We start from the raw sequence: 25,838 nt of genomic DNA, 5'->3' as shown, positions 1-25,838 counted from the left end.
TTAAATTATTTCCTAATTATCATAAAAAGTGTTGGTTAAAGGTAAACAAAACTTAACAGTGGCGATTAACTTGTGGCGTAACTACTACTATAAATATTAAATACCAAATCACGTCCGGGTCACCAATGTGGGGAGAGACCATCAGACATGCTAAATTGATTCAATCTTGAGGTACCTTTTGATAGATGAAAGTTGGCATTGTCTGAAGGTCTTTCCACACAAACTGTTTCAAACACTTAACATAAAAATGGTATATTCGATAAAAAGCGTTATAAACTCATACTTAAAAGTTTGACCTGAACTTTACACGCAATATAGTATAATCAATATTTCATCATTATATTCTTCAATCTATGGCGTACTACTATGTATTGTGTGTATGTATTGTGTGTATTGTATGTATGTATTGTATGTATGTATTGTATGTATGTATGTATTGTATGTATGTATTGTATGTATGTATTGTATGTATGTATTGTATGTATGTATTGTATGTATGTATTGTATGTATGTATTGTATGTATGTATTGTATGTATGTATTGTATGTATGTATTGTATGTATGTATTGTATGTATGTATTGTATGTATGTATTGTATGTATGTATTGTATGTATGTATTGTATGTATGTATTGTATGTATGTATTGTATGTATGTATTGTATGTATGTATTGTATGTATGTATTGTATGTATGTATTGTATGTATGTATTGTATGTATGTATTGTATGTATGTATTGTATGTATGTATTGTATGTATGTATTGTATGTATGTATTGTATGTATGTATTGTATGTATGTATTGTATGTATGTATTGTATGTATGTATTGTATGTATGTATTGTATGTATGTATTGTATGTATGTATTGTATGTATGTATTGTATGTATGTATTGTATGTATGTATTGTATGTATGTATAGATAGTACTACTATTTGTAAAATCGTACTATAGTAGTAGGCCATGCTTCAATCATTATCAATCTGCTGCTGAATGAAGGTATTCTCTATAATTTTCAAGACAATTCGATTTCCTTTCAATCTACACCCCAATTTCACCAATTTTTATTTCTTGCTGTATCCTTTTTATTTAGGAGACAAGATGTTCCTATGTGATAATATTGGTTGCATGTTATTGGCTCCTAGAACCGATATCAATATTTATGACTGCTCTTCTACCTGTGTTTCTTTTGCCAGTATTAAATATTGTTGGATCAGCAGATGTGTGTTTAAACTATTTGAAAGTAAGTAAACTATTAACAAACCAGAAAATTAACAAATTCTATATAAGCCTATGTTAAGTGCCAAATGAACCTATATAACATAGGCTATTTTATTCTGCCAATATGTATGTGTAGTTCTGTATAGCTTTCATATGTTTGTATTTGAGAAAAATTTGGGTTCACTTTTGGAGGTTCGGACCAACTCGGGACAGAGGAATTTTATTCCGAGCCCACCCGATCCTGGTATACAAAGGATTATTTAGAGCCCGAGTCTGCCGGAGCCGCCCGAGATATACGTTGGATAATTTCTGTTCTTAGTATAAGGATATACTGAGAACAGAAGAAAAAATCTAAACAAATATTATAGTTTTAAAAATATATCTTAAAAAATGAAAACTACATAATTATAAATTAATTATATGAAAAATGCATGGGATAAAATTATTTTTATATTTTATAACCGTCGTTGAACAGCCGACCCAATTTTGGGGCTTAGGACTTTTAATGTTCAACTCAGTAGCCTTGTAATTTTCAATCCAATCTAGAAGGCAGGGGAACTCCTGGATCAAGTATTGGGAGAAATGTTGCCTTCGTGGAGGATTTTTTTGATGAACATAGCGTTACATAGAGACATGTGCGTTTCATAGAGAGGAAGACTACGCGAACCTCCCACGGTTAGGCTGAAGGCAAGGGGACTCTAACCCATGATTCGTCTGCCACTGAGGATATTTCACGTCAGCACTGTGGTCGGTGCAAGCCGGATGCGGAATTCGTATCGACCAGTCATAGCCAGGATTGAACCCCGGTTCACCACATTGGAAGGCGAAATCTCTATCATATGAGCCATCACGGCTTATATGATAAAATTACTAAAAAAGGGAAAGAAATGTTTAATGTTTCTGATAGAACGTACTGCGATACACACAAGAACTACGATAAACTTGGAGGCTCCGCCACCGTCACGCTAACGCTCTCCAACCCCGAAAGAGTACAAAATTGTTTAGCAAAGAGAAAAAAAGTTTATCAAAATTTTATCATGAGTCCGAGCCAGTATCGAACCCAGTCTCGGGCTAAGTCGTAAGCTTATGTGTATCTACCTTTTTATCATAAATTATGGTATCAGTACAAACCATAGAGTAGGGGAGAGTGGGGTCAATTGTAACATTTTTTACTTAACTATTTTTAACTAACAAAAAATCCAATATATTATTAGTATTAATTGACAGACGAGTAAAGTGGACTATTCTCTACTAGAAAAAAAACAAATACCTTATTTTAAATGTTATTATATTAGTTATTAACAATTTTTGACAGTCGTGCCCTTGTTACAATTGTCCCCACTGACGGGGTCAATTGTAACAGTTCATAAATTCAACTAAAACATAGTTAATTATACATATTATCATAGTTGTGATATATTTTTTTATTGATCAAAATAGTAGAGATGTTTCAGGAGTAGAGACATAAAGCGTTAAACTTTTAACTTTAAGGGGTTAAAAATTTTAATTTATGCTGTAAAAGGTGACAAATAAAATAATGCACAGGCAACATAATATATAGGAAACTATTGGTGGTTCTTAAAGAGTTAAGTAATGGTTTGTAAACATAAGATTATTTATTTTCAGCTGTTACAATCGTCCCTTTACTTATTGTTACAATCGTCCCCAAGACGCCATTTCAGCTTCATTTGTTAAAAACAATGCTAGTTAATTAACAAAACTAATCTTTTTTTTTGAAATGTTAATTAAGGTGTCCACTAACATATTCGGTTAATAATTTTTATTTGTTTAAACAAAATTACTTAGTTACAATATAATATTCTAATACAAAAAAAGTACTTACGTAGCGTGAAAATATCTTTTCTGATGTAACTCTTTCAGAAGTACATAAAAATGGTTGCCAGCAAGGGTGTACATGTAGATTTATTAAATACACCTTGTGCGCCACCTAGAAACCAAATCTAGAACCCGACACTCGAAATTTTTGCTCTGTTACAATCGTACCCTGTTACAATTGACCCCATTCTCCCCTACTGAATGAGTGTAAGTAACAGAGGCTATGTAATTCTGTTTTCGTTAAGTGTAGCTCAGTCTAATTTTCAAGTGTGTAATTACTTATTTTACATAAAGTATCATATTGGTATAAAACAGGGGTTTCCAACTTACATGAGGCCGGGAGCCGCAATTAAAACACCAGTCAAATGTTGGGCAGCAACTTTATCAAAATTTTACATAGGACTCTTTTATGTTCGAAGGAACATTAAATATTACTGTCAGATTTTTATCAAGTTGTACAAAACAAAAGTATTGAATTACAAATAGAAATAAGAAGTAGATTTTTAAGCAACACACAGGATTAATTTTGTATTTGAATAGTTGTTTTTTCTTCTTTTTTTGGTACTGAAATTTTCATCTTATTTTTATTCAGAATTCTCCTTTTAAACTAATTTTTTTTTAAAAATCTTTTAACTATCAACAATAAATTTCTCGTTTATTAGTCTTCAAAATTATGAGTTAACATAATAAAAACATTTAAAATTAAAGTAAATTTAATATCAATCGTAAATGGAAAATATTGCAGACCATTTATAATAGAAATATATTGTTATATTGTTTGAAATAAAATATTTGTCTTTTGATTAGAATAAAAATTCCTAAAATTACCTATTTGTAAAAATATTTAGTATATTAATGGCACAGTTATCATAAAATTTATATTTCGTGAAAACTACTACATTTTTTCCTATCCATGTTGGCAGCTACATAAACCTATAGCTGAAATTCTGGAAGTACTTGGCGTACTTGGTGTACTTGGCAGCTTAAAAACTGCTTTTCCGTAAAACTTAAAAAAATTTAAAAAATACCATCATATTTTTATTGGAATATTTTAGAAATAACTTCCGAATTTTTAACAACTTTAACTGCTGTTTCCACCTAAATAAAAGTCTTAATATGCATTAAATATAATAATAAACAAATAAAAATTTATTTTTAGTAAAAGGTTGTTCTAATTTTCTATTTCAAATATTCCTTTTTTTTAAAAAATATATTGCCAGTTATAAATTTTTGTATAGCACAATTTTGTGCTATACATAAACTATAAACTAATTTGGTAGACTACGGTTTTTGAAAATAGGTAAATTATTATTATCAATTCATAGGTAAATTATAAATAATATATAAATTAATAATATGTGAGCAGTAAAATATTGACATATGAATGCAAAACAAGAATAATAAAACTAATAACACGTGCTCTGTTATGTATACATTAAACGTGAAAATATTTTAATATTTTAAGCTATGTATGCCTGCTTATGTTTAAAAATCAAACAAATTACTTAATTTTTGGTTGATTTTGATTGAAAAATTAAACATAACGTTCCTTTAAATGCTTAGTTTGTTTTGGAAAAATCAGATATTTAATTATGATTTCATTAAAAATTAAATGAAACATGCTAGTTCATTTAATGCTTATTTTGTTTGAAAGATTAAACATTCTTTTCTACTTAATGCTGTTGCATTACAAAACATAACATTACATTCTGTTACATAACATTATGCTGTTACGTAACATTAAAAAAACTGTTTGAATGATTAAACATTCAATTCAATGTTGATTTTGTTTTAATGATTAAACATTTTCTTTGCTTTTGTTTTAAAAAAGGAATCTCACATGATGTTTATCGGTGGCTTAATTATGGCTATTGCCGTAGAAGAATGCAGATTACACGAAAGGATTGCTTTAAAAACTCTACTACTCATTGGAACTGAAATTAAATGGTAAGTGAAAATAAAACTTTTAACGTGTTTTCCTTCTTATATTGTTAACTTTATTTAGAAAAATTTGGAAATATTTCAATCTTCTAATACGTAGAAAAATACATTTCTTTCGGTGTAGCCTGTTTGACAATAAGTTTTTATACTAAAAAAATAATATTTGTGCCAGTTATACAAATAAAAAAATTTCTAATGATGGAAAGTATCATAAAATTCTGGAAAGTGCTAATTATAACCTTGTTTAATTGCACGTAATTAAATATGTCCATTATACATATACAAATATTGTAAATTTAAAATTACATTTTTTCTAAGCTTTATTCGTGACCAATTTTTTAAAAAAAAATTACTTCAGCATTTATTCCCCAAAACTTTTTTTTAAAAATAAAATATGTTGCAAAGAATTATTTTTAATGCAGATATCCTAAACAAGACAGGAGTCTCTTATTTGCAACACGAAAACGGTTAAAGTTTTTAAAAACAAATTCATGCTTCAGAGCATCAATTTTTCTTCTTAGTGTTACTGTTTTATTTCAAAGAATTGTGAACTGAAGTTGAACGTTTATCGTTGCAAATAGAAGAGAAAATTAATTCCTGACACCCCCAGTCGATATTGTCTGCAATCAGTCAGAAAACCTACGTCATGGATTTGTATGACGGTTTACCCGTTTCATCATCGTTAGATAGTTCGCATGTTCATCTTTTTGTAGTATCCCAAACGTGACCACAACTGTGTACAGACCACATTCTGGTAATGCCTATTCTGTAGCTCCATCTATTGGTAGGAAGTTTAACTAAATGTGTAATTTGTAGGAAGAAAAAAGGCTAGTTTCTCAAGCAAAATGCTGCAAGGCTTATATATTTTTTTATTGATTTTCAAAATCTATCAGCCATTTGTAGGACACCCGTCGTTTACATTGAAAACAGAAACAGTTAAGAAACTGCACACCATTCTAATTGTAAATTGACTTTTTAATTTTAAGTATTTTCCATTTATAAAGTTTTGAAAATCATCCGTCTAATTTAGGACAACCTCAACTGTGTAACTAAAACTGTTATATACATTAATATAATAAGCATTTTAATTTTAAAACTTCTTCATCCCATTTTTATTTTCTTAACTATTAATTTTACAGAAAGGTGTTAAGTATGTGTTTTTGCAGTTAATTTAATACATATTTTCTGAAGAAGTCTATGTAGAAGTATCCAACATATTTACAAGCAGAATTGTATTCCTCTCTTCTTTTACGCAGGCTGATGCTGGGATTTATGCTGACGACGATGTTTCTATCAATGTGGGTGAGCAACACAGCAACAGCGGCAATGATGGTCCCCATTGTCGAAGCTGTTCTCTCAAAAATCACCAATCCAGTGGATCAAAACATTCCTCTGGAGGAAAGGAGGTCCATTAGTGAGTAACATTTCATTAGTTTGCAGTCATACTGATCCTTCGTTAGAAGCAAAAAAGCCCTTTTAAATGCTATTTAACTTTTATTGTTATATAATAACAACGAAAACTACAGACCAAGCAGTTAAAACCACAAATGAAACTGTTTCATTTTCTATAATTTAACTACATTTTATCAAAATTGTGATAAAATTGTAATAAAATGCAGTTACATTATAAAAAAAATCAAACAAAATACTTATTATTAAACCTATACAATCTATTATTAAATTTATACAACCTACGGTTTAAATATGATCAAAGTTTGCAAGACTATTAAAAAAAAAGGATATAATAAATTATGTAAAAGCAAAGAGAATTCGATGGCTAAGACACCTTGAGAGAATGGAGGGATACCGAGTCACTAAAGATAATCTAGGGGCAGTGCCAGGGCCAAAGGTAAAGAGGAAGGCCGATCAAAAGACGGTTTGACGAGGTGGAAAAAGACCTTAAGACTCTGAAAGTCCGAAACTGGAAACAAAGAGCTAGAGACAGGTGACTTTGGAGGAAAATTGTTAGTGAGGCATGGATGGACTATGCTGGATCCATGCTGGATACTCCCCGGCATTATAGTCCAGCATGGACTATAATGCCGGGGAGTTAGTTAGTTAGTTTACATTATAAAAAATCGAACAAAATACATATTATTAAATCTATACAATCTATTATTAAATCTATACAACCTACAGTTTAAATGTGATCAAAGTATGTATTATTCTTCATCAAAAATTAAATAGAAAAAGTATTTATTTTGTTTAAAATGCAAGTTGGATAAAGATTTAACTCAAAATGCTTAATAAATTCCTTATTTTGGTTGTACAGTTTAATTACAGTAGAGAACTGATTATCCGGAACGATCGGGACCTTCGCGATTCCGGAAACTGATTTTTCCGGTTTTCTGAATCGCTACAAAATGCCGTTTTTTTAATGTTTATAAAACGAAACTAAATAACAAAATGGGCTCAAAATCTTGCAAAAAAAAAGAAAAATTTTTTTTAATGGAAGAAAATTAATTTCCGGTTCCGACTTTCATTCCGGTTATCTGGTTTTCCGGTTTTCTGATTTCCGGATAAGAGGTTCTGCACTTACTTGAAGACGCTTTTTATCTAGTTTTCTGTGTTCAGTTTCCTTTCAACCATCCACCCAATTAAATAAAACCAAACATGTTTTTCTTGGAGAATGGCATTCCCTCACATTTCAAGATATAAATTGTGTTATATATTCAACTAAACTTACATGATATGGTGCAATATTCACAATCTACACTCATGTTTATGAAAATTGCAATACCATGAAGCAGCTTTTGTGCTTTTTTACATTCAGAAGCTGGTTTTGCATAAATTTTTCAAATGTCTCTCTTTCACTAATCTCTTACATTGTTCCACATAGATATATCTGATTCATCTTTAACAGAGAGTAAACAGGTGGATCCCCTTAATGAGGAAGAAACATCAGGGGCAGAGTAAGTAAAACTTTTCTATTTTTTCTTGTTTGTATTTATATACACTTAACAAATACTAAAATCAATGTTTTAAGAAAAAAAGAATCTATCTCCCACTTCTATTTTCATGAATTGCCGTCCAGGTGGTCGAGCGGTTAGCGTGCCTGATGGCGAAGCCAATGGCTGCGGGTTCGAATCCCGCTCTGGGCATGGATGTTTCTCTCCATGTATGTTGTGTGTGATGTGGAAATGTGGCCCACCCTGTGAACGGGTATTTGTGACATTTTCACGTATCAACTATCTTTGATAATCGTAATATCTTTTACCATAAATATTTCAGATTATTTGAGTCTTGTGTCTCTTTGTTTCTCGTACCTGTCATACTACTTTTCCATGACGTTTCCGACCATGGGTTGCTACGCATTTCAGAATCTTTGTGATTTCTCCTACCTCTCCCTTTTAAAGTTCACCCCGATAAGCATGGGACATCATCTATATCAAACAAATATCAAAACAAAACAGATTAAAATGTAATAAGACGCGAAAAATCCATTGGGTGGTGAATCGCTCATTTGGTGAAACAATGAAGCAACTGCAAAATAAAGTTACGTCATTGTTTCACCAAATGAGCGATTTATAAAACACTCTATTCCCGCTAAAACATGGAAAGAGATGTTTAAAAAAAGATAAGAAGGAATAAAATAAATAAATAAATAAAAAATTAATCCAGAATTTATCCTTTTTTTTGCCATTGGTCGTTGTTTCTGAAAGGAAAAATAATATTTTTTATGTCGCTCGTTTGGTGAAACAATGAAGCAACTGCAAAATAAAGTTACGTCATTGTTTCACCAAATGAGCGATTTATAAAACACTCTATTCCCGCTAAAACATGGAAAGAGATGTTTAAAAAAAGATAAGAAGGAATAAAATAAATAAATAAATAAAAAATTAATCCAGAATTTATCCTTTTTTTTTTGCCATTGGTCGTTGTTTCTGAAAGGAAAAATAATATTTTTTATGTCGCTCGTTTGGTGAAACAATGAAGCAACTGCAAAATAAAGTTACGTCATTGTTTCACCAAATGAGCGATTTATAAAACACTCTATTCCCGCTAAAACATGGAAAGAGATGTTTAAAAAAAGATAAGAAGGAATAAAATAAATAAATAAATAAAAAATTAATCCAGAATTTATCCTTTTTTTTGCCATTGGTCGTTGTTTCTGAAAGGAAAAATAATATTTTTTATGTCGCTCGTTTGGTGAAACAATGAAGCAACTGCAAAATAAAGTTACGTCATTGTTTCACCAAATGAGCGATTTATAAAACACTCTATTCCCGCTAAAACATGGAAAGAGATGTTTAAAAAAAGATAAGAAGGAATAAAATAAATAAATAAATAAAAAATTAATCCAGAATTTATCCTTTTTTTTTTGCCATTGGTCGTTGTTTCTGAAAGGAAAAATAATATTTTTTATGTCGCTCGTTTGGTGAAACAATGAAGCAACTGCAAAATAAAGTTACGTCATTGTTTCACCAAATGAGCGATTTATAAAACACTCTATTCCCGCTAAAACATGGAAAGAGATGTTTAAAAAAAGATAAGAAGGAATAAAATAAATAAATAAATAAAAAATTAATCCAGAATTTATCCTTTTTTTTTGCCATTGGTCGTTGTTTCTGAAAGGAAAAATAATATTTTTTATGTCGCTCGTTTGGTGAAACAATGAAGCAACTGCAAAATAAAGTTACGTCATTGTTTCACCAAATGAGCGATTTATAAAACACTCTATTCCCGCTAAAACATGGAAAGAGATGTTTAAAAAAAGATAAGAAGGAATAAAATAAATAAATAAATAAAAAATTAATCCAGAATTTATCCTTTTTTTTTGCCATTGGTCGTTGTTTCTGAAAGGAAAAATAATATTTTTTATGTCGCTCGTTTGGTGAAACAATGAAGCAACTGCAAAATAAAGTTACGTCATTGTTTCACCAAATGAGCGATTTATAAAACACTCTATTCCCGCTAAAACATGGAAAGAGATGTTTAAAAAAAGATAAGAAGGAATAAAATAAATAAATAAATAAAAAATTAATCCAGAATTTATCCTTTTTTTTTGCCATTGGTCGTTGTTTCTGAAAGGAAAAATAATATTTTTTATGTCGCTCGTTTGGTGAAACAATGAAGCAACTGCAAAATAAAGTTACGTCATTGTTTCACCAAATGAGCGATTTATAAAACACTCTATTCCCGCTAAAACATGGAAAGAGATGTTTAAAAAAAGATAAGAAGGAATAAAATAAATAAATAAATAAAAAATTAATCCAGAATTTATCCTTTTTTTTTGCCATTGGTCGTTGTTTCTGAAAGGAAAAATAATATTTTTTATGTCGCTCGTTTGGTGAAACAATGAAGCAACTGCAAAATAAAGTTACGTCATTGTTTCACCAAATGAGCGATTTATAAAACACTCTATTCCCGCTAAAACATGGAAAGAGATGTTTAAAAAAAGATAAGAAGGAATAAAATAAATAAATAAATAAAAAATTAATCCAGAATTTATCCTTTTTTTTTGCCATTGGTCGTTGTTTCTGAAAGGAAAAATAATATTTTTTATGTCGCTCGTTAGGTGAAACAATGAAGCAACTGCAAAATAAAGTTACGTCATTGTTTCACCAAATGAGCGATTTATAAAACACATTTATAAAACACTCTATTCCCGCTAAAACATGGAAAGAGATGTTTAAAAAAAGATAAGAAGGAATAAAATAAATAAATAAATAAAAAATTAATCCAGAATTTATCCTTTTTTTTTTGCCATTGGTCGTTGTTTCTGAAAGGAAAAATAATATTTTTTATGTCGCTCGTTTGGTGAAACAATGAAGCAACTGCAAAATAAAGTTACGTCATTGTTTCACCAAATGAGCGATTTATAAAACACTCTATTCCCGCTAAAACATGGAAAGAGATGTTTAAAAAAAGATAAGAAGGAATAAAATAAATAAATAAATAAAAAATTAATCCAGAATTTATCCTTTTTTTTTGCCATTGGTCGTTGTTTCTGAAAGGAAAAATAATATTTTTTATGTCGCTCGTTTGGTGAAACAATGAAGCAACTGCAAAATAAAGTTACGTCATTGTTTCACCAAATGAGCGATTTATAAAACACTCTATTCCCGCTAAAACATGGAAAGAGATGTTTAAAAAAAGATAAGAAGGAATAAAATAAATAAATAAATAAAAAATTAATCCAGAATTTATCCTTTTTTTTTTGCCATTGGTCGTTGTTTCTGAAAGGAAAAATAATATTTTTTATGTCGCTCGTTTGGTGAAACAATGAAGCAACTGCAAAATAAAATTACGTCATTGTTTCACCAAATGAGCGATTTATAAAACACTCTATTCCCGCTAAAACATGGAAAGAGATGTTTAAAAAAAGATAAGAAGGAATAAAATAAATAAATAAATAAAAAATTAATCCAGAATTTATCCTTTTTTTTGCCATTGGTCGTTGTTTCTGAAAGGAAAAATAATATTTTTTATGTCACTCGTTTGGTGAAACAATGACGTAACTTGATTTTGCAGTTGCGTCATTGTTTCACCAAATGAGCGAAATGTATTTTTTGTTTTCATTATCAAACATCTACCAAAATTACATTATTAAGAAATAAAAACACTCATTTGTATCGCCTCATATAATGGATTTATATAATGAACATATAATGGGTTATATAATGGAATATCTTGTATATAATGGGTTTATATAATAGAATATCTTGAGAAAGAATCTTACCAAAATATAATAGATTTATTTAATTGTAAAATATCATATAGAAACTAAAGTAGAAATTGATTTTATTCTAGGGGTAATTTGCAACGATCCAGTACACTTAAAATTGTACTTCTACTCAGTATCTGCTACTCTGCCAATATTGGGGGAACGGGTACTCTTACTGGAACAGGTCCAAATCTAGTGTTCAAAGGACTCTTAGAAGAGTAAGATTCTCTTTTTTAACGTAGTTGACAAAATTTAAATTTTCATTTCTAGGGACACCTACACTGCGTACAGTCAAAAAATGAAACCTTAACTGATTTTCTTTTTTTCTATTTAAATAAAATAGAATTTCATAAAATATTTTCGAAATTAATAAAAATTATTAAAATAGAGCAACATGTTTACATTAAGGGATTACATTAACGGCTAACGGTTATAAAAAAGGCATAATTTCAAAAAAAAAAATTCTGTAAGTGAGTAATAAAACAGCTCAAAATTCTAAAAGAGCATTTATAGTTCATCTAATGAAATATAAGAGCTAATTTTTTTCTAAAATTTTGCCAAATTAAGATTGCAATTACTTTTTGAAAGGTACTATACATTTGTACCAGAACTGCGTCGGTAAATATCACTTGTAACGTTTCACTTACGGTTCATTACACTTTAGCCATTTGCCCTTGTTTCAATCGATGTCAGCCAGTGATGTTTGACTTCGGTGATCTGCTGGGAACCGTGTCTTAACGATCAGTCCACTGCGGGACCAGATAGTTTAAGAAAAACTAATTCTGGGCCGTTGTCCTCATATGACATTTGCATTGAGTTTACTTATGCTTGCATGACATAATGAATTAAAGAAAATTTATTTTTAAAAAACTTGCAATAAATCCCCTTTAGATCTCGTTTTTGATTAAACAGAGCTTTATGCTAGTAAGTACAACTGATGTCGTATTTTTTATAATGAAAAGGAAACGGTGCTACAGTTTGTGTAGCAACAATGCGTCATACTGGTTCTTTGTGAATGATCCCCGTCCCTCTTGAATGATTCTTAGGATTGGAAGCTACAAGTTTTCCTTAAACACGTTGACCAAATTTCAGTTTCAGTTCACAAACTGTTTTGTAGAGACACAGACATGCAAACTCATTATTTTATTACTTAAGGATCAACAATTACAAGAAGTCAGAAGGCCTTCGCACGAGTTACCATAAATAAGTAATCCGTTATTTCAATCAGAAGTCGGAATGGTGAGACATCTTTCTTAATAAGCCCCACTGTGCAGTTTAGTAGCCCGAAGGTTGTGACAACTTCCTTTAAAAAAAACACTGCTCAGTTTATACTCAAAATACTGCAGTGATCTGCGCGGAGGCCTTCTCTCTCCTAGAAGGTGTTTTTCCATAGTTATGGCTTATTATTTTGTATCATGCATTTTTCAACTCTAGGCTTCATCCCAAGAGTAAGGAAGTAACATTTGCATCATGGATGATGTACAACATACCAGGAATGGTATTGTGCGTTTTGATTGGATGGTTCTACTTGTGGATGGTATACATAAAGTGCTCGTGAGTAGAATTTTTTTTTATTTAATTATAACTCATATTACGATTCTTCGATGCATATAATAATTTTAATCTAATTTTTCTGGTAATGAAGTCACAATTATATCACCCTAAACATATTGCAGCTGTTAAGATTATAGGCTTGCAAACAAATTCGTAAATTATAGATTTACAAACTTTTCTAAATATTTACAAACTGATTCACATATTTTTTTCTTCATTTATTTGCTCGATTTAGCAAGATGATATATAAAATGGTTTCTGCTCTTGAAATAAACTTATTAAACAAACAATTCAAGATATTTCCTCATACAAAGTACATCGTAAGATCGTAATAGCAATGGAAAATTTAATATATATGTTATATGTAGATCATTTTATTCGAAAAATTTTTCTTAACTTGTCATTTAGAATTTTATTGCTAAATTCTTTATTAGTTTTATAAGTTATTATTTTCTAATTTATTCTGTCATAGTTTCAGAACAAAATCATACATTCTCAAAAACGTTTTAAAGTTTAAAATAAGCAAGTGATTTTGGAAACCCCAAACTTATTAAAGAATTGTGTTATTAGGACTAAACATTTTGTGTTCATTTTTGAATATTAAGTTTGCAATAATTCAAAGAAAACTACTTTTTGAAATATAAATAAATATATATTTGAAGTTTTAAATTGATTTAAAACTTATTTATTTTCTGATCTTCCTTTTGCTTTCTCTATGCAGAATTGGGTTTGGGAAAAATATGAATAACAAACTTATGTGACATTTTTAATAAGTACGTTTCTTAAATAAACTTAAAGAGAGAAAATGCCTTCATTTTTGTCGTAATACAACTTTAAAACAAAGGGTACAATTTTTAAAAAAAATGAAGTTTCGATGGTGATTGAAGTTTATTACGAAAGTGATGGACTTTTCATTTCAGATCTGAAAAAAAAATATTATCTCCTTTTTAGTTCACTTGAAGAACGTAATTCTTTTAATTTTTATTTTATTACTTCCTTCTTTTAAGTTTTGTATACTTTTGTGTTTTGTTTGTAAGTTTTGTATACGTTTTGTGCCGAAAAAAATAGTCAAATATCAACTGAATTTAGCTTGTACCATTTAAGAACCATTTTAACCAGAATAGGTCCCGCAGTGGACTGATTGTTAAGACACGGTTCCCAGCAGATCACCGAAGTCAAGCATCACTGGCTACGGTCAGTGTGCGGGTGGGAGACCACTTGGATCAGTCTGCGTAGGGATCGAGGGTGTGCGGTATTGGTCCTCGTTAAACTGTGCTACCGTAAAGTGCTCGACTTCGCGCGCAGGTCGTCGGGCTACCGAAGCGGGGGTGCCATCACCTCCGCAGAGGATCAAAATTGTGATGGCATGTCTTCGGATCATCCTTCGGGATGTTTCCCAGACCGTCGCCAATAGCCCATTGTGCAGATCTAGTGCGACGTAAATTAACAACAACAACAACAACAATTAACCAGAATAGGCTTCAAGCACAGAGTTTCAGTAGGAACATAAGAACTTTAGTCAGTAACAAAATAGTCAGAATTTCGACTAACTATAAATTATTCCATTAGACCAGTGTTCCCCAACCTTTTTATCACCGCGGATCTGTCAACGTTTGATAATTTTACCACTGCCCGCTGGGGGGGGGGGCTTTGATTGTTTATATTTTAGATTATTTTGACTTATTAATTTTAATTTAATTTTATTTAAACATGCCTTTAAAATAAAATACAGTTGCGCCAAAAAATAAATATAAAGTGATTTAACATTTTAACTTACTAGAACGGTAAATCAATGAGAACCCTGAGCTTGTTTCTTTGCAATGAGACGGTTCCATCTGGGGGTAATCGTTTTAAAACATTAAACAATTTATGTCACTACCTTCGGGGGGCCTTTTTTTAAATAAATAAAATTTTTATCGAACACAGATATTTTTAATTTGGGGTATAAACCTAGGAATTTAAATTCAGTTTCAATGAAATGGGCTGCCCGGTACCATTAGATCCACGAACCGGTACCGGTCCACGGACCGGGGGTTGAGGAACACTGCATTAGACGATAGTGGAATAATTTCTACCTAGGGAGGAATCAGGAAATGATTACAATTCACATTGCCATGAAATAGACAGCTCCAATAGAAATTTGAGCATTCTAGTTAGTCGGAAAGTGGTTAAAATTTTAAATGACCATATTTTCTCTCTGCGATTTATTCCGCGTGAAAAAAATGATTGGCAAAGAACTTCAGAAGATATTTAAATGTTATAGCTTGTCAGAAAAGGGTCGACGGATGCAAGACTTCATCTACACTGACTCGAAAACAATTTTCTCAAAAACGTAGTAATAAAATGTTTCATTCCGTATAAGAATAGTACTTAATTTTCTTTACACTAAATCTTCTCCGTGAGCTATTGGCGACGGTCAGGAAAACATTTCGAGTCACCACAATTTTGATCCTCTGCAGAAGGGAGAGTAGATAGCCACCCCGTTTTGGTAGCTCAATGATCCCTCGTTAACCTTTACCTTAACGGTTGAAGAGTTAAACGCTGACCGACAAAGTGTACCTTTGGTCCCTTCGTAGACTGTTCTTCGAAGTGATCATTCCACCAATGATGCTTGACATGATGAGGCCCTACGAGGAACTGTGTTTTATGATCTGTGATCGGAAACAATTATATTTCATCCATAAAACCTAACAACATTTTACCATTTAATGGCTTTTCTTTATTTTTTTCAAAAAGTTTGATACATACGAAAATAAGCCTAATCCTAATTCAAAGTTTTTAATCTGTTTTTTCTTTCTCCAGAAAATCCGACAACAAAGTAGCTTCAAAGGAAGTTATACAAGAAATTATTTCGAAGAGATATACAGAGCTGGGATCCATACAGTGAGCAATATTCTTAATTATTATAACAACTGCTGTATCGAATGTCTAACAAATGACCCAAGATTTGAAAATACCAATCAAAAAAAATATTTAGTTTTCTGCGTTTTGCTAAGCAAATCAGTTATTTAATTCCCAGTTTCGAAATTAGTGGAATAGTACAGGCAGTGCTGATAACTAAGCGAAACAAAGTTTTTAAAATATCTGCAATTTGCAGGAACAGCGTGGAATTTAAGTGTAAAACTTACAGATTCCAGTGAAAAAATTTGATTTTGAATGATCTGACATACAACAAAGAACATTGCTTTAAAGTTTTTCCATTCATCAGTGCCATCTGTTGATGAACTATGTCACTAATTGTGAAAATGAGTGAAAATAAAATTCTTGCTTCCTAAGACATTTCTGGGACACCAGGTATATTTCGTAGCATACTTTATAATTTTAGAAAAGTGAACACCCTCTAACCGCTCTGACCCGACGATAGAGAATTTAATCACAATTTACAGACTACAATAGTTAAATCATCACCTTACTAACAGCGCAATGCCCTGGTTATACTGTACTTGCTTGATGATTAGATTTGTTGTTGTTGTAGTTCATTTACGTCGCACTAGAGCTGCACAATGGGCTATTGGCGACGGTCTGGGAAGCATCCCTGAGGATGATCCGAAGACATGCCATCACAAATTTGATCCTCTGTGGAGGGGATGGCACCCCCGCTTCGGTAGCCCAACGACCTACACGCGAAGTATAGCACTTTACGGTAGCACAGTTTAACGAGGACCAATACTTGATGATTAGAAAACTTCACGCTCTTAATGTGAATTTATCTTTCTGTGTACTTTAACTCTGTAACTATTTAAATGATTGGAGAAAAAAAATAAGCACATAATAATGAAACTTGTTTATTGAAATATAATTCCAGACAAAAAATACTTTTCAAGCTCATTACTTTAGTTAATAATGCAGGGGAAAATCTTTGAGTTGTAAGGTACACAAACTTTTTCAGCATTTTATTTAATGAAAATATAAATGAAAACAAATCATGAGTTTGAACAATATCCCTCGACTAGTTCTTTGTCAACTTTTATATTGCGATTTAAAAATAAGCAAGAGATGAAAATTTGTATAATTTGCAGTTCAAATATTTTTTATTTAATTCATTACTCGAACCTACTCCTTCAGTTCCCGAACTCGCTAATCATTTGATCATTACTCGATATCAGTATTTTATTATACTCGAACCCACTTTCTTTGAGTACCAATAAAAATTATGGTGGGTTTCATACTCCAACCCACTATCATTTGACAACATGAACTTATTATCCTTTGATTCGAACTTCGCTCTTTTTTATCTGTACCTGAACCTATAATATATTTCATCAATACTCGAACCTACAATTAAGCGATTAGTTTTCCAACTGTATTCTGGCCACCTATCATTTGAATGGTTGTCTAATCCACTATATTTTGCAGAGTACTCCAATCCCCTTTTATTTAAGTCCTCTAACCCGGTATCATTAGACGATTACTCTAACCCACTTTTATTTGTTCAGCTCTCAGACTTAAAATTCCATTAGTATATTTTATTTAGCGAATTCAGTCTATTTTTACTTTATATCTTCATTTCCAATTATCAAAAATTACTGATTTGATTATTCATTGCTTTCAGGTACCACGAAGCTGAAGTGATGGTCTTATTTCTAATATTGGTGATTTTATGGGTATTTCGTGATCCAAAATTCATCCCTGGTTGGTCAGGATTATTTTATTCCGGAAAGTAAGTTTTTTTTTTCTTTTTCTTTATTTTGTAAGGGGAGGGGGTTTGGAAAAGAGACCGATGCAAATACACAATGACAAACTCAATATGAAAAAAAAACACTTAACTTAATGTGCACTTATGGTAATAAATATCAATCGGAGCTAAAATCTATGTGTGGTTAAACAAAACGAAAAAGTAAGAAAACCTGTAAAATTTACCAGAATCTGCATCTACCAAAATCATTATTAGTGTTTTTTACTTTTACACAACTCAACAGGCCTTGGTAGCCCAGTGGTTAGAGAATAAATCCAGTCCGGAGTTTGATCTCCGACTCTTATAAGACTCATGCAATACACGCTCTCGTAAAATCTGTGGAATTGGAAGTCTTGGGGTCAGGTCAACACCTCCTAGAAGTAGGAAGGCCTCAGCATGGATTAATTTAGTAGTCCGATGTGACGAAGTTAACTGCGCAGTAGATGAAAAATAAGAAAGATGTCATTACGTCCGGGGTACTAAGCTGCGCAGTGGTTGAAAATACGAAATATGTCATTACGTCCAGGGTACTAAAGGGTATTTATGGTAACCCGTGCTGAGGCCTACTGTTTTCTAGGAGTTGTTGGTCAGGTGCTGAACAGTACCGCATAGGTACAGGAATCTGGAAAATTTTTCCTTCCCCTACAGATCTATATCTAAATAGAGGAGGTGGTCTCACAAAATTGTGATGGCATGTCTTCGGGTCATCCTCAGGGATGTTTCCTAGACTGTCGCCAACAGCCCATTGTTCAGTTCTCGTTCTACATTGTTCAGATCAACATAATTCAACAGTAGATATAGGTACTTTATTTGCATCACACTAGAGCTGGGTAATAGGCTTTTGGCGACGATCTGAGAATCATCAACGGGGATGATCCGAATGCGGGCCATCGCAATTTTGATCCTCTGCATCCGGTGACTCCCTGGCCTTGGTGGCTCGAAGACCTGCATGTGAAGTCGAACACTTTACGGTAAAACAGTTTAACGAGGACCGATACCGTGCACTCTCGACCTGCTGACTGACCGCTGTCAGTTATATGCTTCGACTGAGAACCGTCTCTTTACGATCAGTTCACTACAAATCAACAGAACAATCGGGACAAATCAACAGAAAGAACGATACAATATTTTTCCTAAAATCATAAATTAAATCTAATCTCATAAAATAAAGGAATAACATCGCTGGTTGTATCGATGTACTTATAGATGGATTAATAAATCACAAAATTTTCTCAAAACTACGTTTCCGTACTCATTTGCAAGGTACGACATTTTATTTTGTCTTGGGATCAAAGAAACAATTAATAGCATATAGATTCTGAAGGGCATAAAATTTTATTTATGCTTTCATTGTTTCTGATAAAGTAAATTCAAAAGCAAACTTAAGAGCATTGTTTTTGATGACACTTGAATAAGTTAAACTTTCCAGAAATTGGGCCTTGCGAATTAAATCAGAAAGGTACGTCTTTCGTTTGACAAAAGCTCCGAAGCGTCTGAGCTCAGAATAGATGGCAACTACCATACATTCGTGAGACGACTTCCACAATTTAGACATGGATATGAAGGGGAATTTTCTAAAGATCCCTGTACACCTGGTTCTGCTCATCGACTGACCACAGGATTTTTTATCTCACTTATTTTGAGAACACGTATATCGCATGTTCTCAGTGGGTGTCAATAGTGTCAAGGATGAAACCCTTCGGATCGATGTCCGATTCTTCAACCACTATTCTGCAAAAAAATTTTATATGTGATTTCAAAACTGCTTTAATCATATGACAGAATGATACATGTGTTAGTGCGCTCGCCTGTCAAACTATTTCCGATTCCGTAAGAATTAATCCTTTCCAGCCCGGAATCTCATATATCTAATAGTACATTTTTCCGTTCACGGCCTACAATTTCATATATGAAACGAGCTCCTCTGACAGTAGCAATCCATCAAGATAGCATGGACGTAACTTCAATAGGGTGCGTCTGAACTCGGAGTTTTCGAGCCTGGGGAAGAGCATCTTTCTCCATCTGCAAATCCTGAAGGGATTAATAACAATTATTGGAGTAAAGGTGGCTCAGGGGATAGAGCGTTCGCTTTCCAATGAACTGAACCGGATTCGAATCCTAGCGATGGATGAGAAATACGAATTCCTCACCCGTCTTGCACTGACCACAGTGGTGACGTAAAAATATCCTCAGTGGGAAACGGATCATGGGTTAGAGTCCCCTTGACGTCAGGCTAACCATGAGAGGTTTTCCTCTTCACGTAACTCAAATGCAGGTTAAATTCATCAAAAAGCCCTCCATAAAGACAAATTTCTCCCAAAACTTGATCCAGAGCCGCGATGGCTCAGGGGATAGAGCGTTCGCCTTCCAATGTGGCGAACCTGGTTTCGAATCCCAGTCGATACGAATTCCGCATCCAGCTTGCACCGACCACAGTGCTGACGTGAAATGTCTTCAGTGGTAGACGGATCATGGGTTAGAGTCCCCTTGCCGTCAGGCTAACCGTGGGAGATTCTCGTGGTTTTCCTCTCCACGCAACGCAAATGCGGGTTAACTCCATCAAAAAGTCTTCCTCGAAGGCAAATTTCTCCCAATACTCGATCCAATAGTTCCCTTGTCTTCTGGCTTGGGTTCAAAATTACAAGGCTACGGAGTTAAACATTAGTAGTCGTAAGCCCATACATTGGGTGGGCTGTTCAACAATGGTTATTATAGCAATTGTTGATATAATACGTGCATAAAACGCGAATACATTTCATCAATTTCTGAACTCGATTGTCGTCATAAACCAAACTATCCCATGCTAGGTTGGACAGCAAACAATATTTTATTACAAACCTCTCCCTGTTTAACAACTGGAATACTCTATAATAATCGCCATTAGTGTATAATTCTGTATAATGTATGATCCTTGTATAATCCCAACGAACTATGTAATCCTTGTCAAAAATGAAGGCAAAATCTACACAACACTGGTTACAAATCAATATTTGAGTAAGAAGAAAAAACAAAGGCGCTATCGAAATGCAGTGAATCACAATTGAGAAAATTGGAGTGAGAATTATTCCCCCATAGTTTCATGGTCAGAGAGAATTTAAAGGTGTTTATGATAATTATATTTTATTTCCTCCGGTAATCTTACTGGATCTAATATCTTTAATCTCGATTTCCGCATTAATGATTTCGTCAAAACCTGGAGAAACATTATTAAAGAAATCGAGGTTTGATAACTCCTCTTTTTTTTCCACATCTAAATAAATATCTACAAACCATTGTGTGTAAATTCGTTTGACTTCCTTTTTTACAAAGATTCTAAAGATATATATTGAGGGTGGTGATTGAAAAACACCCAAGATTCCGTGTAAACCTTTAATGTGAGTCATTCAACTGAATTGATAAATATGTATTTTTAGTCTGATAGGGGATTCAGTGCCTGCCATAACAGTTGCATTTCTGCTGTTTTTCCTTCCTTCCAACATCAGAAATCTCAACAGTCGTCCAATATTGGGATGGAAAACAGTTCAAACAAAATTGCCATGGGGTATACTTTTGCTAAGTGGAGGAGGATTCGCTCTGGCAGATGGCGCCAAGGTAACGTTTGTAATTTATCAAGGTTCACTTTTAATAACCTTTAACCCTATGAAGCAGATGAGACACCAGTCTCTCCTTTTCATAAATTGTTTTTCTACCACACTAATTGCAAGCAAAAATATATTTTAGTACTTTTTTAATTTTAAAAAACAGCCTAAGAGTTGCTAAAAAAAGCTGTTGGATTATTAGAATTATATTTGTACTAAAATCTAAAATAATAAGAAGAAGGGAAAAAAGTAGTTCGAAACTTCTTTTTTCATTCATATTCGAAGATTTATAACCAAATCACTTTTTTCAGATTAAAGAAATTTCAATGATGAAAACTACATGTATTCGATATAAATAACTGCAAATAAGCGCAAATTTAAAAAATTTTTGTTCGGAAGTGCGCCAGGTTTGGAAGATTCTACCTTTAACGCAGAAAAAGTCACGGGTGTTTCATTTTACATTCCATAATCATAAACTATTAAAATGCTATGTACAATATTTTTCACTTAATTTTGACCTAAATTAATACAAAATAGCAACAAAAAAGTAGGTAGTAGGAAAAATATGCTTAATAAGAATTCCGCATCATAGGGATAACAACATTAAAAACTATGTTATTATAAAAAGTTCAGCATTTGAAGTCATTTCTGATTATGTCATCACCAATGAATGTCTTAAAACATTTTAGACTGACGTCAATCATGAAAGTATCCTTTCAGTAATTATAGAATATGTCGTGATCCATAAACGTGTCGAGTTATCATAGTTAATATTTTATTAATTTCAAGTCTGTCTTCATTGGATAATTAAGTGGAATTTAAGTTTTCCTATCTCTACTTTCCTTAATGATCAATTCAAGTCACATCTAACTGAGTCGTCACCATGTATGGCAACGTTACTTTTAATAAGTAACGAGTAAAAGTACAAGTATTTTTAAAAAAAGCAACGAGTAAAAAGTACAAGTAAAAGTACAAGTACTAAACAAAAAAAGTAACGACTTAAAAGTACATTTCTAGGAAATCGAAAATTCAAAGTAACCTAAAATTTTATTGAACAATATTCTTATGTTCTTTAATGTTTTTGCAAAATTGTTGTTATTTATTTAAATAAATTTTTTGAAAGTTATGGATATTAATTTATTTTTAAATTCGAAGAATATTGTAATATAATTTTATAATATAATCATATAATATAATTTTAAAATCAAATATAATTTTAGTATCAAACTTTTTATGGATTTGCACGAAAAAGAAATTTTATCTATTGATTTTAATTTATTATTTTTATTTATTTAAATTACCATTGATTTAAAATTATTTTACTCTTTAGAAACGCGTTTTAAAAGCACAAACATAAGCATAGCAAACACGGGGTTTCAGATAGCTTTGTGATCTTTGAGCTAGTAAAAAATAATTGAATGTGCAGTTATAAGTTGAAACAGAAAGTATTTAAACACGAAGTTAGCTGTGAATTCATATGTATTGCACATTAATTTTATAAATTAAAAAAAATATGTAAGTATTTATTTTTAAATTTAATTTCTTTTTTTTTAGAAAGCTTACCGAGTTTCAGAAAAAAGTAACGATTTCATTCGATATTTCCGTTACAAATACTTGTACTTTTTCCCTAAAAAAGTAACGAAAGTACAAGTAAAAGTACTAAATTTAAAAAGTAACGAAGTACAAGTAAAAGTACGTACTTTTTACTTGTACCGGCGATACAAGTAACGAAAGCAAAAGTACTGCCAAATATGGTCGTCACTCGCCAGCATTTGTATTGATTAATTAATTTATAGTCACCACTGAAACTTTTAAGTCATTGTCAGGATCCTGATTCCTCTCCCACGCATTGGATTGACCCCTTGACCTGAGGGTCAGAGGGTGAAGGACATTGGAGGTGTCGTCCCATACCTTGGGGGTGGAGCAAAGGACTGTCTTATGAGAAAAGAGGATTTTTTAGGAATAGATTCGTTTTGAACGCTGAAGAGTAGAGTTGTAATTGAACGATGATAGATTTAGTATGAACAAAAAGAAAGAGAGCAGTTGCACTCCAAAAACATTATACTCAACAGCTCATGTATCTATTTGTAACTTTTCTGTAAATAATTCTATAATCAAGAATTTAATAATAAATAAACTCTAATTGAAATAGTCCTTGGTCATCATTAAGAGGACATAAAAACGAACCAAGAGACAAAATGTCTCACAGTCATCTAACACTAGTCGTCATCCATGAAGGTACGTCACCAGTCATTATAGCATATGTAAGAATTAATTTATCGTTCATAACATAATAGTGCACATTTCAACACTTTTAAGTCTCTGTCTACTTTCGGTAATTAAATTGATTTCAAATTTTACATTCCCTCCTTCCACCCGTGAGCACTGTTGCAACAACAATGGGCAGTTAGTTTAAATAACTGTTTTAACACGGCTGGCAATTCTTGTAATTGTAACATTCTAACTCTGACTGGTTGCTAAGCAACCTAACGACTTTTTCTTGTTATTAATGCTTTTTTGTTTATCGTCTGTGTATGTCAGGGGAAATAAAATAATAAGATCGCTGTAAAAACTAACATTATGGTGCCGAAATACTCAACCTTTCTATGGACCAGGATTTAAGGGGGAAAATACGTTCCTGCGTTCTCACATCTTTAAGGTGAGAATTTGTTTACGCAACTTCATTTTTATTTCTCTTCCACTTAATCAGAATGACTTCAACGCAAAATGATTCGGCAGACAAAATGGCGCGATTGAAGAGCAAACGTAAAACAATTCGAGCTAATACTACTAGCTTCATTTGCCAACTGAAGGACACTTTAAATTCTACGTCGAATGCGGATATTAAATTCACTTGTAGTCGTCTTGCCGAAATAATTGATGACATGGAAATAGTGGATAATGATATAGACATATTACTCTTGAATGCGGAATACGAAATTGATGTAGAGCAATGCCAGAAATATACGGATAACGCCAATCGTGCGATTTTTGATGCCAATCGTGCTATGAAAGATGATCAAAACAAGAATGAGAAGGTAAATTCACCAAATATTACTAACTTTCCGATTCAAAATGCGAATTGTGACAAAATTGCGTGCAACAAAATGTGAAACTACCGACAATAAAATTAGAACCATTTCGTGGCGACGTTGAACATCGGCAATGTTTTTGGGAATAATTTAAAACGTCTGTAGACGATAATCCAAATTTATCGTCGATTAATAAGCATGTCTTTCTCAGGGAATATTCAGAAGAACAACCAAAACGATTGGTTGATGGTATAAGTATTATTATTGATACATATGAAACCACTAAGAAGCTACTAATGGACAAATATGGTGACAAAAATAGAATTATTCAATTTCCTTTGGATTTTTTAGAGAATTTAACGTCAATCCGTATTCCATCGCCAACTTCATTGAAAGAAGTTTATATAGAATGCAACAGAAGGTTACATGCTCTACTTGCTTTGGGCAAAGATATTTTATTTTTATTTTATAACCGTCGTTGAACAGCCGACCCAATTTCATGGGTTTACGACTACTAATGTTCAACTCCGTAGCCTTGTAATTTTGAACCAATCCAGGAGACAATGAAACTCCTGGATCAGTACCCTCAGAGGTATTGATTTGTTGTGGGAACATGAAGGACTTTGAGACTCGACAGATTTAACGTGCATCAGTCACCATTTACTACACGGGGACTCTTCGGCCGGCGAGGATCGAACCCACGACCTCTTGAATATGGGCCCAGCGCCCTACCGACCAGGCTATCCCGGCCCCTAAGGGCAAAGATATTGTCGCATACGGTAGAGTTTTATCTCCTAAAATTTGACGCGCATTCCCTGACGGCATTTGTTCCCGATGGGTCATTCATGCAAAACGCCAAAAATTTTTAGAAGGCGATATTTCACAACTAATGCATTTTCTCGCCGAAGAAGTAGAAGGGGCCCTTACAACAAGCATAATTAAAGGTCTTATGTCTTCTGATTATTCCTTAAAATCCACATTAGAAAACTTAAATGTAAATTGAAAGCCAATTACGAAAAGCAAGAAACATTCACCCTTCTGTCCCTTTTGCGAAACTACCGGACATTGGCCTCAACAGTGCAACTCTGTGACAGATATAGACACACGAATACAGAAATTAAAAGCTACGAATAGATGTTTTTGTGCACTGGACGAGGGCACACAAAACAGAGCTGTGCTTGTAAGGAAAAAGCTTGTGTGAAATACAAGAAAAAGCACCATGTTTCAATTTGTAAGAACGGATTTGATCACCCAGGTACTACGTCTACTGACAAGATCGATATTGCTACACCCAACACTGTGCGTTTCCAAACTGCAATAGTTTTTATAACGGTCC

The 25,838-nt window shown here is 32.5% G+C and overlaps 1 protein-coding gene across 1 annotated transcript in view; it reads left to right on the top strand.

The window, feature by feature from the left end:
* The window catches only part of LOC107455442 (Na(+)/citrate cotransporter), a 68,579-nt gene that overhangs the window by 2,029 nt on the left and 40,712 nt on the right, over positions 1-25,838 (top strand). The window contains exons 2-10 of the mRNA XM_043049711.3: positions 1,092-1,241; positions 4,887-5,002; positions 6,253-6,410; positions 7,836-7,908; positions 11,750-11,881; positions 13,098-13,217; positions 16,020-16,100; positions 17,770-17,877; positions 21,306-21,483. Coding sequence (XP_042905645.2) covers positions 1,092-1,241; positions 4,887-5,002; positions 6,253-6,410; positions 7,836-7,908; positions 11,750-11,881; positions 13,098-13,217; positions 16,020-16,100; positions 17,770-17,877; positions 21,306-21,483 — 1,116 coding nt within the window. The remainder of the gene's footprint in view (positions 1-1,091; positions 1,242-4,886; positions 5,003-6,252; positions 6,411-7,835; positions 7,909-11,749; positions 11,882-13,097; positions 13,218-16,019; positions 16,101-17,769; positions 17,878-21,305; positions 21,484-25,838) is intronic.

The sequence above is a fragment of the Parasteatoda tepidariorum genome, chromosome 2 (assembly GCF_982258835.1).
Source record: "Parasteatoda tepidariorum strain Cologne lab strain chromosome 2, Ptep-v5.0, whole genome shotgun sequence".
Classification (NCBI taxonomy): Eukaryota; Metazoa; Arthropoda; class Arachnida; order Araneae; family Theridiidae; genus Parasteatoda; species Parasteatoda tepidariorum.
Note: the sequence above shows the minus strand (reverse complement) of the source record. Positions and strands in the feature narration are given on the sequence as shown.